Below are 16,967 nucleotides of genomic sequence, written 5' to 3'. Positions count from 1 at the left end.
TCAGTGACATTTGGACCACATCAATACTCACACTCAAGCTGGCAATCCAGTGCTCAAGCCAAAAAGCCCGCACTTTAGCTGGTGACCTCAGGCTTTCAAACCAGGAACCTCGGTGTCATCGGTGGATGCTCTATCCACTCTGCCACCACCAGAGTTCAGGCTGGAGTCTTATGGATTTTAAGGTAGAAGCAACTGATACCAGTTTGGGGAGATCAATTCTATTTCTGCCACAGTGAGTCAGTGTGGTGTGGCTCTGGCCTGGGGGAGAAATGATCCCTCCATGCCCATCACGATCTAACCTCACAGAAGTGGGGACTTTGCTTTTTTGTTCATTGCAACATCGCTGTTTTTAGTGGGGTCCAGCCACAAACTCATGTTCAATAAACAATGGTGTATGAAACTGTGAACACACCCTTGTCTGTCTAATAAAGTTTTGTTGGCTGCTTTGGGGCATGATGTTTTCTATAACCAAACTGGAATAAAGCAAAGATGTATATACATCCACAGATGTGAGAAATTAATAGAAGGGTGTTAAAAATTCATGGTTTTCCCGGAGAATTACAGTATGAGATGTGATGTCCCAGGCATTCTTTCCAGGTTGCTGAGAGTCCCAAACCTCCTTCCTCCCCAGCAGACGGGGAGCAGCATGGGGCCCGAGAACCAGAGCAGCGTGTCCGAGTTCCTCCTCCTGGGGCTCCCCATGCGCCCAGGGCAGCAGCGCGGGTTCTTCACCCTGTTCCTGGGCATGTACCTGACCACGGTGCTGGGAAACCTGCTCATCATCCTGCTCATCAGGCTGGACTCCCGCCTGCACACGCCCATGTACTTCTTCCTCAGCCACTTGGCCTTCTCTGACATTTCTCTGTCATCCGTCACTGTCCCGAAGATGCTCACGAACATGCAGACTCGGCAACAATCCATCCCCTATGTGGGATGCATTGCTCAGATGTATTGTTTCATGTTTTTTGCTAGTGTTGACAATTTCCTCCTGGCAGCAATGGCATATGACAGGTACGTGGCCATTTGTCACCCTCTACACTACACCACCATCATGAGAGAGGGGTTGTGTGTGTTGCTGGTGGCTGGTTCCTGGATTTTGTCCTGTGGCAGTGCCCTGTTGCACACCCTCCTCTTGGTCCGACTGTCCTTCTGTGCCAACAACACCATCAGCCACTTCTTCTGTGACCTCGCTGCAGTCCTGAAGCTGAGCTGCTCTGACATCTCCCTCAATGACCTGGTCATCTTCACTGAGGGAGGATTGTTTTTAATTCTGCCTTTATGTATTATTTTAAGCTCCTATGTTCATATAGGGACCATCATCCTGAGGGTCCCCTCCACTAAGAGACTCTATAAAGCCTTTTCTACCTGTGGTTCCCATCTCTTTGTGGTGTCCTTATACTATGGGACACTTGTAGGTGTTTACTTTTTCTCCTCCTCATGGGATTCCAAAGACATAATTGCTTCGGTCATGTACACAGTAGTTACCCCCATGCTGAACCCCTTCATCTACAGCCTGAGGAACAGAGACATCAAACAGGCCTTGGAAATGTGTGTCAACAGGGTTAGTGTGCAGTCAGGAGCACAATGAGCTCTATCTTCTAAAATACTATATGGTTGACATCTCCATATAACTTTAATAAAATATGCATTCTGTTTTCATGTATAAGTGTTGTTATTATGTCAACGTGGTCAAGTTTTCCAACTAGTTTGTTAATAATTTTTCCTAATTAATATTTTTCTTTGTTCATCTTGTCTTCTTTGATGTATGAAAAGTTATGCAAAACATTGCACAAATATAAATGTGAATTTGTCTTTTTTCCTTTGAGATATTTTAGTTTTTGGACCTGTCGTGGGGACGCACTGATTTAACATCATGATATGCTCTTGATTAACCCTACTTTTTTTTTGAGCTGATTCCTTTATGCTGGCTTACACTGGCGTTAAGCTGACTTGGTTCAATGTTCCCAACTCACACTGAATGGCATCATGTTGGTAGACTGCAATCAGCCAGGGTAATAATAATTACAATATAAAATGTGCAGGTGCTCCAAAGTGAAGCTTCTTAAAATAGGGAGAGGGGACTTTTATAAATGTACTTAACAACAGCTCACTTCATGTATAATTAGGAGATATTTCTAGCATTAGGCTATTTTACACACCTGTTTCATATTTATTCTCTTGCCTTACTCCTTTTTATTTATTAAAAACATATTTGGTTACTCCATCACCCCTCCTTAACTTACTAATCATTCATTATTATTATAATTTTATAACTTTTCTCTGTGCTAATATTACACTTTACGTTCTCCTTAATTATTTAAATTGCATTCTAATATTCAAAACATAAAATTTACCATTCTAGCTTTATGTATCTACAATTCACGGCCATTAAGGACACTCATTACACATATCTCATTTGCAACCCCTAAAGAACACACTGTAGATAGAACATGAATACATTTAAGTATATCGCAAATGTGAAAAATTAAGAACGATGATGTCTATGAATCTATATGGAGAATTATCAGAAAAATTATTAAATGGGAAAAGAGCAATGTGTAAAGCAGTACTTAAAACATGCTACCTTTTATGTAAAATGAAAGAAAAATACAATGTACATGTCTGCCTATTTCAACAAAGAGAGCCACAGAAAGAACAAATAGAAACTAATGACATTGTTTACCTGTGAGGCAGAAGAATCATAAGATAAGTATGATTATTTGTATAGTTTTTGACTCTGTTGTCTTTTGCCACTAAAAAATAAATAGAAGGGATGATGAGCCTGACCAGTGGTAGCAGGCTGGATAATGCATTGACCTGAAATACTGAGGTCACGGGTTCAAAACCCTGGGCATTGCTGGTCAGGCACCTATTGTAGTTGATGCTTCCTGCTGCACCACATTCTCTCTCTCCCTCTCTCTCCTCTAAAATAAATAAAGTCTTCAAAAAAGCAAAAGAAAAAAAGATGTGAATAAAGATAAAATAAAACAAAACATATAAACCGAACTATATTGCAAATTACTATGATAATAAGACTAAAGGGGAAAATAAAATAAGTAAACTAAGTAATTATTTAACCCAGAATTACATCTATATACAATTACCATAAAATAAAGGGAAAACAATGTTTAAGCTTTAATGTGTTAATAGTGTTATGATTTCAAGATTATTATGTTTTTTAATTGAGAGGTGGGAGGATCGGAGAGGCAGAGAGACAGGCTCCCGCATACATCCTGACTTGGATCCACCCAGCAAGCCCCCTACCATGTGATGTTCCACCCATCTGTGGCAGCTGCTCCGTTGCTCAGCAACAGAGCTATTTCAGCACCTAGGGTGAGGATATGGAGCCATTCTCAGTGTTGGGGCCAACATGCTTGAACCATTCGAGCCATGGCTATAGGAGAGGGAGAGAGAGAGAAGGGGAAATGTAAAAGTGGTGAAGCAATGGTTACTCCTCCTCTGTGTTCTGACTGGTAATCGAACCCAGGACTTTTGTACAGTGGGCCAAAATTCCACGGTTGAGCTAACAGGCCAAGCCTGATTTCAGGGTTCTGAAACAGCTTGCCATGTGTCCAAAGATCCAGCAAATTAATAAATATATAGGAAAAGGAGTGAGTCCTCCCTCATGGGGAAGGTGCTATGTACATGGAGAAGGAGATGCTGAAAAGAATTCTCTGCTGTCAAACTAGAACTGGAAATATCAATTTGAACTCATGAATTAAAAAAAGTATAAATAGATAGAAATGTATATGTTCTATGTCAACATCTACACTCTTCCTATTGCTAATGCTTTCTATTTTTTAGCAAGAGGGAAAGAGAGATTGAGAGAGAGGCAGAGGCAGAAGGAGGGACAGACAAGACCAGAAAAGAGAGAGATGAGAAGCATCAATTCTTTGTTGTGGCACCTTAGTTCTTCATTGCTTTCTCATATGTGCCTTAATCAAGGTTAGGGGGGAGCTTCAGCCAAGGTATTGACCCCTTGCTCAAGCCAGTACCCTTGGTCTTCAAGCCAGCCACCTTTGAGCTCTAGCCAGTGACCATGGAGTCATGTCTATGTTCCCTTGCTCAAGCTAGCAACCCTCATCTCAAACTTTTGAGCTGCACTTAAGGCATTACCTTGGGTTTCAAATCTGGGACCTCTGAATCCAAGGCCAATGCTCTATCCACTGTACCACCACCTGGTCAAGACCATCCACCATTCTTTCTGTCCCACTCCTGACCCACCCCCTATGGGTAAACATTCCTTTAGTTTCTTAGCATCTACTTTTTGTGTTACTTATTATATATACAATTATATTTATCTGTTAGCTTTTCTGAGATCATTTAATATCCTTGTAAGTAATGAGCACAGATAAAGTTCAAAATATACAACAATAGGAATGGTATATAACTCAGAGAATAAGAAAAATTATTAATCTATAATGATATAAATAAATAATAAAAAGCATATGAGTGGAGAGCAAGAGTAAATTCCTTCTTTTAGGAGAATACAATTGAAAACATAGAGGAAATGATAAAACCAGAAAAATCACCATTTGGCCACCATATTTGCAATAATTTTGTCATATAAGAAACACCAGGAATTCCAATATGGCAATGGAGTAGGCAAACTTTCCAACTGCCACCTCCCAGGACTAAATTGGATTGCAACTTAATTTAAGAACAATCATCTTGAGAAACCAACTTTGGAAGAAACGAAGAGAAGTCTATAACCAAGGATCTTAGAAGAAGCCACACCAACACTGGTAGGAAGGGTGAAGACTTGGAGGGGACTTCCCTGCTCCCAGGAGCGGTGGCTGAAGGTCTGGAGGACAATAATTGAAGGGGGGGTCATCCTGAGAGGTGTGGGTCCTGAGCCCCAGGACTGGTGCAACAGCCTAGAGCCCCAGGGCCTAGAAGAGGCACCCACAAAGAATTTGGGGTGAAAACAGCCAAGGTTTTTGTCTGCAAGTAAGACACAGAGCTCTCGGAGATGGAAGCTGCATCTTAAAGGGCCTGCACAGAAAATCCTGTTCACAGTCTCTTACCTGGGGTCCCCGTGAATGGAGGACTGGGAGTACTGGAGTTGTATGAGTAGAGTGTGAAGTTGGTGGCCCAGGGAAAGATACTGTAAGGGATGGCCACTGGAAACCCTTTACTGAATCAATCACTAATACTGCAGTCACCATCTTTCTTGAGTGAAGCAGTCCCCTCTGAGTAGCAACAGCCTCAGGGAAAGCAACTGCTCTGCCCTTGGGAGTCTCTCCAGCCCTACACATAGAGACCAGGCAGTTCTGAGAATCCAGAAAGCAGGGGTCTCATGAGGGACTCAGTTTTCTGGTGTTGAGGACAGAGTTTTCCCCTGCATGCTCTCGAGTCTATGACTGGTGATTCCACCTCACAGGAGACTCAGTAGAAATTGTCCAGACTTCAGGCAGGCCACACCTCTGAGTCTCAGAAGCCACATCCACCAGACTCCTGGGGCAACACCCTACTGAAGTCTGTGAAAAAAATCTGGACAGACTGACACATGAGGCCAAAGGAAGCAGCACACCACCCTTCCTAATCCACGAATTGCCACAGACTCTAGACTCTAACAGAGGGTTTTTGTGGTGGCCAAGCAAAACAAACAGTCAGCAGACAGAGGCTGCAAAGGTGGGACTCAGGGAACCTTGGCCTTTTATGAACCTTCACCCAGGCCCAGTGTGGGTAAAAGTCAGCCTGGGTGTCCAGCTGATATTTCCATGTGCACCTGGGCCCAGCAGAGGCAGACACAAGCTCTGGATTGCTTGTAGCTGCAAGAAGGTTGCTGAGGGCCAGTCACCGGCAGTGTCGCCTACTTGTCTATGCCAGGTTCCCTCCAGGGAGACCCTGAAATGATATATCCAGTGAGCAGCTACAGAGAGCATTGGTTCAAACCTAATGATTCTTGCTGGCAGTGTGTCTTAAGAGATGGCTCATCAGACACCTGGCCCATCAGAGGCGAGTTCCACTCTCTGTGATCAGCACCTACACAGCCACTCACACACATTGAACAGACTAGGACTTCATCCCAAGTGGCCCAGGTGCTAGATATCCTGCCCCACTAAGCTAGTTTCCACAGGAAACTGGGAGAGAGGCTTGAAGCATTGACATTTAAAGTGTGGGTCCCTTCGAGCTTACTGTTGGGTCTGGTCAAAAGGCTTAGCCACTTTCTGGGGCAGCACAGTCAGCCCCAAGAGAGGACTCAATCTTCAGTTTTACTCCCTGAATAAGGGTCTCATCAGCTGTAAGAACCTCTGCAGAAGGGACATTTGATCTGAACCTGCTGCTCACCTTGCTGGGGAGAAATAATGATGTGAGTATCCAGCATTGGCTGTGCAATTAGGCTCTGGAGTAGGGGCTACTTTCCTTGGCTACTGAGCTTCTGACCAAGAGAACCCTGAAGTAGGGGGTCCCATTAATGTTGTATTCCCGACCTCAGCTGTCTTAAACCAACAAGCTTGCCACTTGTACAGGAGTTGGTTAGGTGAGGCCAGTCTGTGCCTATACTACAGTCTTTCTACAGAACACGCTGTGGAAAGACCAGGAAAACTGCAAGAAAAAGTAAAGCAACAAAAACGTTGAGGCAAATCTAACTGAATTTGGGGCTTTTATGGAGCTGCTGTCACCTCTAAGGAGGAAGAAGTTGATCCTTATACACAGGTTGGCCCTTTTCACATGAGCCAGCACAGAAAATGCACACAAACAAAGAAAAGAGCAGTAGCTACAGACAGGTAGCCCACAGCAGGTTACAAACACTGGCTGACATTAATCCAAGAAGATCTAGAACCAACACAACTGGCAGTGGGTGACAGACAGCACCAACCCTGGCCTCAGCTAGTTACAGAAGCAGCATGCCCAAAGAAGGAGTCTAGCAGGCACCAGACACTGTGAAGAATAAATACGCCAAACAAGACATTGCACAGAGTGTACTAATTCACATGATCAACGTTGACCCTTAGAGCCAGCCAGGCAGCCTGAAGAAATAGCTATACCCACAAAAGGACAAATTGTATTCAATACTCACATACAACAACAGGGAAAATAGTACCCTCAAGAAGCATCCTTAGAAAAATAAAAACAGCTGGCCTGGAGGTCAATACCACCGAGCCCATCTTTCTCAAAAGACCCCACAAAAATTTCAAAGTCAAATAGTACTACCTTATACAAAGACAAAATGGGCAGACAAAGAAATATGACCCAAATGAATCAAGAGAAATCCCCTGGAAAAAGACTAAATAAAATGGAAGTAACCAAACTACCAGATGCAGAGTTTAAAATAATGATTTTTAGGATGCTTAAGAGCAACAATGGATAGACATAATGAGCACCCAAATAAAGAGATAGCAAACATCAAAAAGGACATTGAAATTGTTGAAAAGAAGCAGTCAGAAATGACATATACAATATCAGAAATGAAGACTGCACTAGAAGAGACCAACAGCCGGCTGGATGAATCAGAGGATCAAATCAGTAATTTAAAGGGCAAGATAAACAGAAGCAGAGAAGCAGAGCAGTAAAATGAAAAGAGGTGTAAAAAGACTGAGGAAACTCTAGGAGACCTCTGTGGCAACATGAAGAGAAACAAAATCTGCATCAGAGGGGTTCCTGAAAGAGAACAGAGTGAAAAAGGGTTAGAGAACCTGTTTGAAGAAATCATAGCTAAAAATTTACCTAAATTGATAAAGGAAAAATTCACACATGTTCAAGAAGCACAGAGTCCCATTAAAGAGGAACCCAAAGAGGCCTACACCATGACACATCATAATTAAGATGTCAACATTAAGAGACAAAGAAAGAATACTAAAAGCTACCCCCAAAAAGCAGTTAGTTCCCTACAGAGGAGCCCCCGTAAGGATGACATCCAACTTCTCAGCAAAAACACTTGAGGTTAGAAGAGATTGGCAAAAAATATTTTAAATGATGCAAAACAAGAACCTACAACCAAGACCACTTTATCCAGCAAGGCTATCATTTAAAATTGACAAAGAAATAAAAAACTTCCCAGACCAAAAAAAAAAAAAAAAAAAAAACAACCCTCAAGGAATTCATTACAACCAAATCAGTACTGCAAGAAATGTTAAGGGACCTGCTGTAAAAAGAGCAAAGAAAAAAAACCAGAAATCCAGAAAAAGAGAATTGTAGATTTAAAGAATAAAATGATAATAAATAAGTACATGTCAATAATAACCTTCAATGTAAATGGAATAAATGTTCCAATCAAAAGATATAGGGTATCTGCATGGATAAGAAAACAGCACCCGTACATATACTGTCTACCAGAGACCCACCTCAGAACAAAACATACACATAGACTGAAAGTGAAGGGATGGAAAAAAACATTTCACACAAATGGAAATGAAAATAATCTGGGGTAGCAATACTTATAGTTAACAAAATAGCCCTTAAAAAAAGGCTATAGCAAGGGATAAAGAAGGTCACAACATAATGATAAAGAGAGCAATCAAACAGAAAGATATAATCATTGTAAATATTTATGCACCTAATATAGAAGCAGCTAAATATATAAAGCAGATTTAGATGGGTATAAAGGGCAAGATCAACAGCAGAACTATATAGTAGGGGATTTTAATACCCACTAGCATCAATGAATAGATTCTCCAAACAGAATATTAACAAAGAAACAGTGGCCTTAAATTATACACTGGATCAACTGGATTTAATTGATATTTTAAAGACCTTTCACACCAAAGCAGCAGAGTATACATTTTTTTCAAGTGCTTGAGATACATTCTCTAAGATAGACCACATGTTAAGACACAAACCGAGTCTCAATAAATTTAAGAAGATTGAAATCATATCAAGCATCTTCTCTGGTCACAATAGCATGAAACCAGAAATCAACTACAATAGAAAAACTGAAAAACATTCAAATACTTGAAGGCTAAATAGCATATTATTAAATAATGAATGGGTTGACAATTAGCTCAAGGAAAAAATAAAAAATTTCCTTGAATCAAATGAAAATGAATATACAACTCAAAATCAATGGGACACAGCAAAAGCAGTCCTAAAAGGGAAGTTTATAAAATTACAGGCATACCACAAGAAGCAAGAAAATTCTGAAAGGAACTACCTAACCCCATACCTAAAAGAACTACCGTGTTTTTCTGAAAGTAAGACAGTATCTTATATTAATTTTTGCTCCTAAAGAAGCACTAGGTTTTATTTTCAGAGGATGTCTTATTTTTCCATGAACAGGAATTCACATTTATTGTTGAACAAAATATCAACATTTATTAATATATTGTAGTCATGTCATCACAAACATCAGCATAACCAGCCAAACTCTGAATTACATCAAGAATTCTTGTAACTGAAAAGATGGCAGCAGAGTAGACAGACGCACAGAAACCCAGCTCTTACCACCAAACTGGAATACAAGTCAATTTAGGAAAAATCAGCATGAAAAACCAACTCTGAACTACAAGAACAGCTCTCAAAAACCAAGGAGCAAAGAAGAAGCCACAACAAACCTGGTAGAGAGCACCTGAATCTCCCCTGCTTACAGGAACGGAGGGGGGGTGGTGAGGCTGAGAGCCTAGAGGGGATCTCACACAAGGGAAAAGAACAGAAACTGCTGCTCACAGCCACTTGCCTGACGACCAGAGAGCGAGGTGTGTTGAAAAGACCAGCTTAGTCCCTGGCTGGTTGGCTCAGCGGTAGAGCATCGGGCTGACGTACGGGGGACCCGGGTTCGATTCCCAGCCAGGGCACATAGGAGAAGCGCCCATTTGCTTCTCCACCCCCACCCCCTCCTTCCTCTCTGTCTCTCTCTTCCCCTCCCGCAGCCAAGGCTCCATTGGAGCAAAGATGGCCTGGGCGCTGGGGATGGCTCCTTGGCCTCTGCTCCAGGTGCTTGAGTGGCTCTGGTCGTGGCAGAACGACACCCCAGAGGGGCAGAGCAGTACCCCCTGGTAGGCAGAGCGTCACCCCTGGTGGGCGTGCCAGGTGGATCCCGGTTGGGCGCATGTGGGAGTCGGTCTGACTGTCTCTCCCCGTTTCCAGCTTCAGAAAAATACAAAAAAAAAAAAAGACCAGCTTATCTCCCAAGCAGAAAGGAAAGAGAGAGGGACAGACTGTGAGGGGCTAAGGAATGAAGGAAATGACCTAAAAAAAGCTGACTCCTCCGTGCTGGAGGCGGCCATAGCTGGGGGAGGGACTGAACCTTTCACAAAACAGAGCTGAAGTGCTTCTGGATCAGAGATCTCCGGACATCTATCCAGCTCCAATCAGCGCAACAAGACACAACTGAAAACAAGAAGTGGGAAGGAGGGGCACTAACTCAGGTCTCCATGGAGATCTGAGATACACCTCCCCCTAATGAAGCTGAGAAAACACCCTTCCCCTAGAGAGATTAATTGGCTAAAGAGGCATTCAGAGTCTCAGGTTACACCCACCGCATTCCTGGATACAGTTTCAAGGAAGCCCCCTGCTGAGATCAGTAAAAAGACTATCACCTGTTAAGAAAACAAACAAATCAAGACTTCAAAGCTGCCCAAATCCGAAAGTGGATTACAGATAACAGCTGATACCAACCCAAGAAGACCTAGAAATAACACAACTGAAAACTGGAGGCAAACAACACCAAGCCTAGACTCAACAAACTCTACAAATAAAATCCCCCAAAACAGACAATGAGAAGACATAGAAGTGCAATCCAAATGAAATCACAAGAAACACCTTCAGGAGATGAACTGACTGATATGGAAATAATCAAACTTCCAGATGCGGAGTTCAAAATAATGATTGTAAGGATGCTTAGGGATCTTAGAACAACAATGGATGGTCATTTTGAACACCTAAATAAAGAAATAGCAAGTATAAAAAAGAATCAGTCGGAGATGACAAATACAATATCAGAAATAAAGGCCACAATGGAAGGAATTATAAAACAGGATAGATAGAGCTGAGGATCAAATCAGCGAGTTGGAGGACAACTGGAATGAAGGCATGAAAGAAGAGAATAAAAGAGAAAGGAGACTCAAAAAGTCAGAGGAAACGCTTAGAGAGCTCTGTGTCAACATGAAGAGAAATAACATCCGCATCATAGGGGTTCCTGAAGAAGAAGAAAAAGAACAAGGGATAGAGACTTTGTTCAATCATATCATAGGTGAAAACTTCCATAAATTAATGCAAGAGAAACTCTCACAAGTCCAAGAAGCACAAAGGACTCCATTAAAGAGAAACCCAAAGAAACCTACACCAAGACACATCATAATTAAAATACCAAAGCTAAGCGATAAAGAGAAAATATTAAAAGCTGCATAAGAAAAAAGAGTTATCACCTACAAAGGAGCCCCCATAAGGATGACATCTGACTTCTCAACAGAAACACTTGAGGCCAGAAGGGAATGGCAAGAAATATTCAAAGTAATGCAGAACAAGAACCTACAACCAAGATTACTTTATCCAGCAAGGCTATCATTTAAAATCGAAGGACAAATAAAAAGCTTCCAAGACAAAAAACAACTCAAGGAATTCATTACAACCAAACCAATGCTGCATGAAATGTTAAGGGGCCTGTTGTAAACAGACCAAAGTGGGAAAACAATATAGCAAAAAAGGAATACACCTTTAAAGAAGAAAATGGCAATAAACAACTATATATCAATAATAACCTTAAACGTAAATGGATTAAATGATACAATCAAAAGACATAGGGTAGCTACATGGATAAGAAAAGAGGAACCATACATATGCTGTCTACAAGAAACACATCTCAAAACAAAAGATACACATAGATTGAAGGTAAAAGGATGGAAAAAAACATTTCATGCAAATGGAAATGAAAAAAAAAGCTGGGGTAGCAATACTTATATCAGACAAAATTGGAATTTAAAACAATGGATATAATAAGAGATAAAGAAGGCCACTACATAATGATAAAGGGAGTAATCCAACAGGAAGATATAACTATTATAAATATCTATGCAGCTAATATAGGAGCACCCAAATATATAAAGCAGACTTTGATGGATTTAAAGGGTGAGATCAACAGCAATACTATAATAGTAGGGGATTTCAATACCCCACTAACATCACTAGATAGATCCTCAAGAAAGAAAATTAACAAAGAAACAGCAGACTTATTGGAAACTCTAGATCAAATCGATTTAATAGATATCTTCAGAACCTTTCACCCTAAAGCAGCAGAATATACATTCTTTTCAAGTGCTCATGGTACATTCTCTAGGATAGACCACATGTTAGGGCACAAAAGTGCTCTCAACAAATTTAAGAAGACTAAAATCATATCAAGCACTTTCTCCGATCACAATGGCATGAAACTAGAAATGAACCACAACAGAAAAGCTCAAAAATTCTCAAACTCATGGAAACTAAATAGCAGGTTGTTAAATAATGAATGGATTAAGAATGAGATCAAAGAAGAAATAAAAAAATTCCTAGAAATGAATGACAATGAGCATACAACAACTCAAAATTTATGGGACACAGCAAAAGCAGTGCTGAGAGGGAAGTTCATAGCACTACAGGCACAATTTCAGAAGCTAGAAAAAGCTCAAATAAACAATTTAACCCTGCATCTAAAAGAATTAGAAAAAGAACAGCATGTAAAGCCCAAATGTAGTAGAAGGAAGGAAATAATAAAGGTCAGAGCAGAAATAAATGACATAGAGGCTAAAGAAACAATCCAGAGGATCAATGAAACTAGGAGCTGGTTCTTTGAAAAGGTAAACAAGATTGATGAACCTTTAACTAGACTCACCAAGAAAAAGAGAGAGAGGACTCAAATAAATAAAATTAGAAATGAGAGAGGAGAAATAACAACTGACACAATAGAAATACAAAATATTGTAAGAAAATACTATGAAGAACTGTATGCCAAAAAACTAGACAACTTACATGAAATGGACAAATTCCTTGAAACATACAATCTACCAAAAATGAATCTGGAAGAATCAGAAAACCTAAACAGACCGATTATAACAAATGAGATCAAAAGAGTTATTAAAAAACTCCCAACAAAGAAAAGTCCGGGGCCCGATGGCTTCACAATGGAATTCTACCAAATATTCAAAGAAGAACTAACTTCTATCCTTCTCAAACTATTTCAAAAAATTCAAGAGGGCCCTGGCTGGTTGGCTCAGCAGTAGAGCGTCGGCCTGGCACGCAGGGGACCTGGGTTCGATTCCTGGCCAGGGCACATAGAAGAAGCGCCCATTTGCTTCTCCACCCTCCCTCCTTCCTCTCTGTCTCTCTCTTCCCCTCCTGCAGCCGAGGCTCCATTGGAGCAAAGATGGCCCAGGCGCTGGGGATGGCTCCTTGGCCTCTGCCCCAGGCGCTAGAGTGGCTCTGGTCACGGCAGAGCGACGCCCCAGAGGGGCAAAGCATTGCCCCCTGGTGGGCAGATCGTCACCCCTGGTGGGCGTGCCGGGTGAATCCCGGTCGGGCGCATGCGGGAGTCTGTCTGACTGTCTCTCCCCATTTCCAGGTTCAGAAAGAAAAAAAAAAAAAGAAAAAAAATTCAAGAGTAAGGAAGACTTCCAAGCTCCTTTTATGAGGCGAGCATAATTCTCATTTCAAAACCAGGTAAGGACAACACAAAGAAAGAAAATTATAGGCCAATATCTCTGATGAATATAGATGCTAAAATCCTCAAAAAAATATTAGCAAACCGGATCCAACAATATATGAAAAAAATCACGCAGCATGATCAAGTGGGATTTATTCTGGGGAAGTAAGGATGGTACAATATTCGTATATCAATCAATGTGATTCATCACATAAACAAAAAGAAGGAGAAAAACCATATGATAATTTCAATAGATGCAGAAAAATCATTTGATAAAATCCAGCACCAATTCATGATCAAAACTCTCAGCAAAATGGGAATACAGGGAACATACCTCAACATGATAAAAGCCATCTATGACAAACCCACAGCCAACATCATACTCAATGGGCAAAAATTAAAAGCAATACCCTTAAGATCAGGAACAAGGCAGGGGTGGCCCCTTTCACCACTCTTATTCAACATAGTCCTGGAAGTCTTAGCCACAGCAATCAGACAAGAAGAAGAAATAAAAGGCAATCAAGTTGGAAAAGAAGAAATAAAACTATCATTATTTGCAGATGATATGATATTGTATATAGAAAACCCTAAAGTCTCAGTCTAAAAGCTACTGGACCTGATAACTGAATTCAGCAAAGTGGCAGGATATAAAATCAATACTCAGAAATCAGAGGCATTTTTATACACCAACAATGAACAGTCAGAAAGAGAAATTAAGGAAACAATCCCCTTCATTATTACAACCAAAAAAATAAAGTACCTAGGAGTAAACTTAACCAAGAAGACTAAAGACTTGTACTTGGAAAATTACAAAACATTGATAAAAGAAATCAAGGAAGATACAAACAAGTGGAAGTATATACCGTGCTCATGGTTAGGAAGAATAAACATCATTAAAATGTCTATATTACCCAAAGCAATCTATAAATTCAATGCAATACCAATTAAAATACCAATGACACACTTCAAAGATATAGACTACATATTCCAAAAATTTATATGCAACCAAAAGAGAACACGAATAGCCTCAGCAATCTTAAAAAAGAAGAATAAAGTGGGAGGTATCACACTTCCTGATATCAAGTTATACTACAAGGCCATTGTACTCAAAACAGCCTGGTACTGGCATAAGAACAGGCATATAGATCAATTGAACAGAACAGAGAACCCAGAAATAAACCCACAGTTCTATGGACAACTGATATTTGACAAAGGAGGTAAGGAAATACAATGGAGTAAAGACAACCTCTTTAACAAATGGTGTTGGGAAAATTGAACAGCTACCTGCAAAAAAATGAAACTATTGTAGATCACCAGCTTACACCAGTCACAAAAATAAACTCAAAATGGATAAAAGACTTAAATGTAGGCCATGAAACCATAAGCATCCTAGAAGAAAACATAGGCAGTAAGCTCTCTGACATCTCTCGGAGCAATATATTTGCTGATTTATCTCCACGGGGAAGTGAGATAAAAGACAGGATAAACAAATGGGACTATATCAAACTAAAAAGTTTTTGCACAGCTAAAGACAACAAGAACAGAATAAAAAGACAAACTACACAATGGGAGAACATATTTGACAATACGTCTGATAAGGGGTTAATAACCAAAATTTATAAAGAACTTGTAAATCTCAACACCAGGAAGACAAACAATCCAATTCAAAAATGGGCAAAAGAGATGAATAGACACTTCTCCAAAGAGGACATACGGATGGCCAATAAACATATGAAAAAATGCTCAACATCACTAATAATTAGAGAAATGCGAATTAAAACCACCTCACACCAGCCGGAATGACGCTCATCAACAAAACAACACAGAATAAGTGCTGGCGAGGATGTGGAGAAAAGGGAACCCTCCTGCACTGCTGGTGGGAATGCAGACTGGTGCAGCCTCCGTGGAAAACAGTATGGAGATTCCTCAAAAAACTGAAAATCGAACTGCCTTTTGACCCAGCTATCCCGCATTTAGGAATATACCCCAAGGACACCATAGAACGGCTCCAAAAGGAGAAATGCACTGCCATGTTTGTGGCAGCATTGTTCACAATAGCAAAGATCTGGAAACAGCCCAAGTGTCCGTCAGAGGACGAGTGGATTAAAAAGCTTTGGTACATATATACTATAGAATACTACTCAGCCATAAGAAATGATGACATCAGATCATTTACAATAACATGGATGGACCTTGATAACATTATACGGAGTGAAATAAGTAAATCAGAAAAAAACTAAGAACTATATGAATCCATACATAGAAGGGACATAAAAATGAGACTCAGAGACATTAACAAGAATGTGATGGCAACAGGGTTGGGGGGTGGGGGGAGGGTGGATCGGCGAAGAAGGAGGGAGGGTTGGGGGCGGGGAGGGGCACAAGAAAACCAGATAGAAGGTGACAGAAGACAATTTAACTTTGGGGGAGGGGTACACAGCACAGTCAAATGTCAAAATAATCTAGGGATGTTTTCTATATGTACCCTGATTTATCAATGTCACTGCATTAAATTTAATAAAAAATTTTAAAAAATTCTTGTGATTCTATTTCCATGCACAACTACTGTAGAAAAAGAACAACAAATAAACCCCAGAGGAAGTTAGAAGAAAGGAAATAATAAAGAGCAGGGCAGAAGTAAATGACATAGAGGCTAAAATAATAGAAAGAATCAATGAAACCAAGAGCTGCCTATTTGAAAAGGTAAATGAGATTGACGAACCTTTAAGCAGACTCATCAAAAAAAAAAAAATGAGCGGACTCAAATAAATAAAATTAGAAAGGAAAGAGGAGAAGTATAACTGACACTGCAGAAATAAAAAGGATTGTAAGAAAATACTATGAAGATATATATGCCAAAAAATTGGACAGCCTAGCAGAAATGGATAAATTACAAACTTCCACAACTCAATTTAGAACAATCAAAAAACCTAAACAGACTGATTACAACAAATGAAATTGAAACATTATTTAAAAAATCTCAACAAATAAATGTTCTGGACAGGATGGCTTTACTGGACCATTTTACCAAACTTCCAAAGAAGAACTAACACCTTTCTTTCTCAAGCAATTTCAGAAAATTCAATAGGAAAGAAGAATTCCAAGCTCCTTTTGGGGTAAGCTTTATCCTCATTCCAAAACCAGGTAAAGACATTACAAAGAAAAACAACTATAGGCCAATATCCCTGATGAACAAAGATGCTAAAATACTCAACAAAATATTAGCAAACCAGATCCAGCAAGCCAATGTCATAATTAATGGGCAAAATTTAAAAGCAATCCCCCTGAGATCAAGAAAAAGGCAGAAGTGCCCCCTTTCACCACTCTTATTCAACATAGTTCTGAAAGTCCTTGCCACAGCAATTAGACAAGAGGAAGAAATAAAAGGCATTCAAATTGGAAAAGAAGT

General features: G+C 40.3%; 1 protein-coding gene across 1 annotated transcript; it reads left to right on the top strand.

The window, feature by feature from the left end:
- Positions 1 to 646: 646 nt before the first annotated feature.
- LOC136391196 (olfactory receptor 1J4-like) lies at positions 647 to 1,588 on the top strand. The gene has a single exon (XM_066362720.1). It carries the CDS (start codon positions 647 to 649, stop codon positions 1,586 to 1,588), a length of 942 nt encoding a protein of 313 aa, XP_066218817.1.
- Positions 1,589 to 16,967: the final 15,379 nt, after the last annotated feature.

Source organism: Saccopteryx leptura, chromosome 2, assembly GCF_036850995.1.
Source record: "Saccopteryx leptura isolate mSacLep1 chromosome 2, mSacLep1_pri_phased_curated, whole genome shotgun sequence".
NCBI lineage: Eukaryota > Metazoa > Chordata > Mammalia > Chiroptera > Emballonuridae > Saccopteryx > Saccopteryx leptura.
This window is presented reverse-complemented; position numbering and strand designations above follow the sequence as displayed.

Excerpts from the sequence above, each read along its gene's own strand:
- LOC136391196 (XM_066362720.1), top strand. The coding sequence starts at position 647 with ATGGGGCCCGAGAACCAGAGCAGCGTGTCCGAGTTCCTCCTCCTGGGG.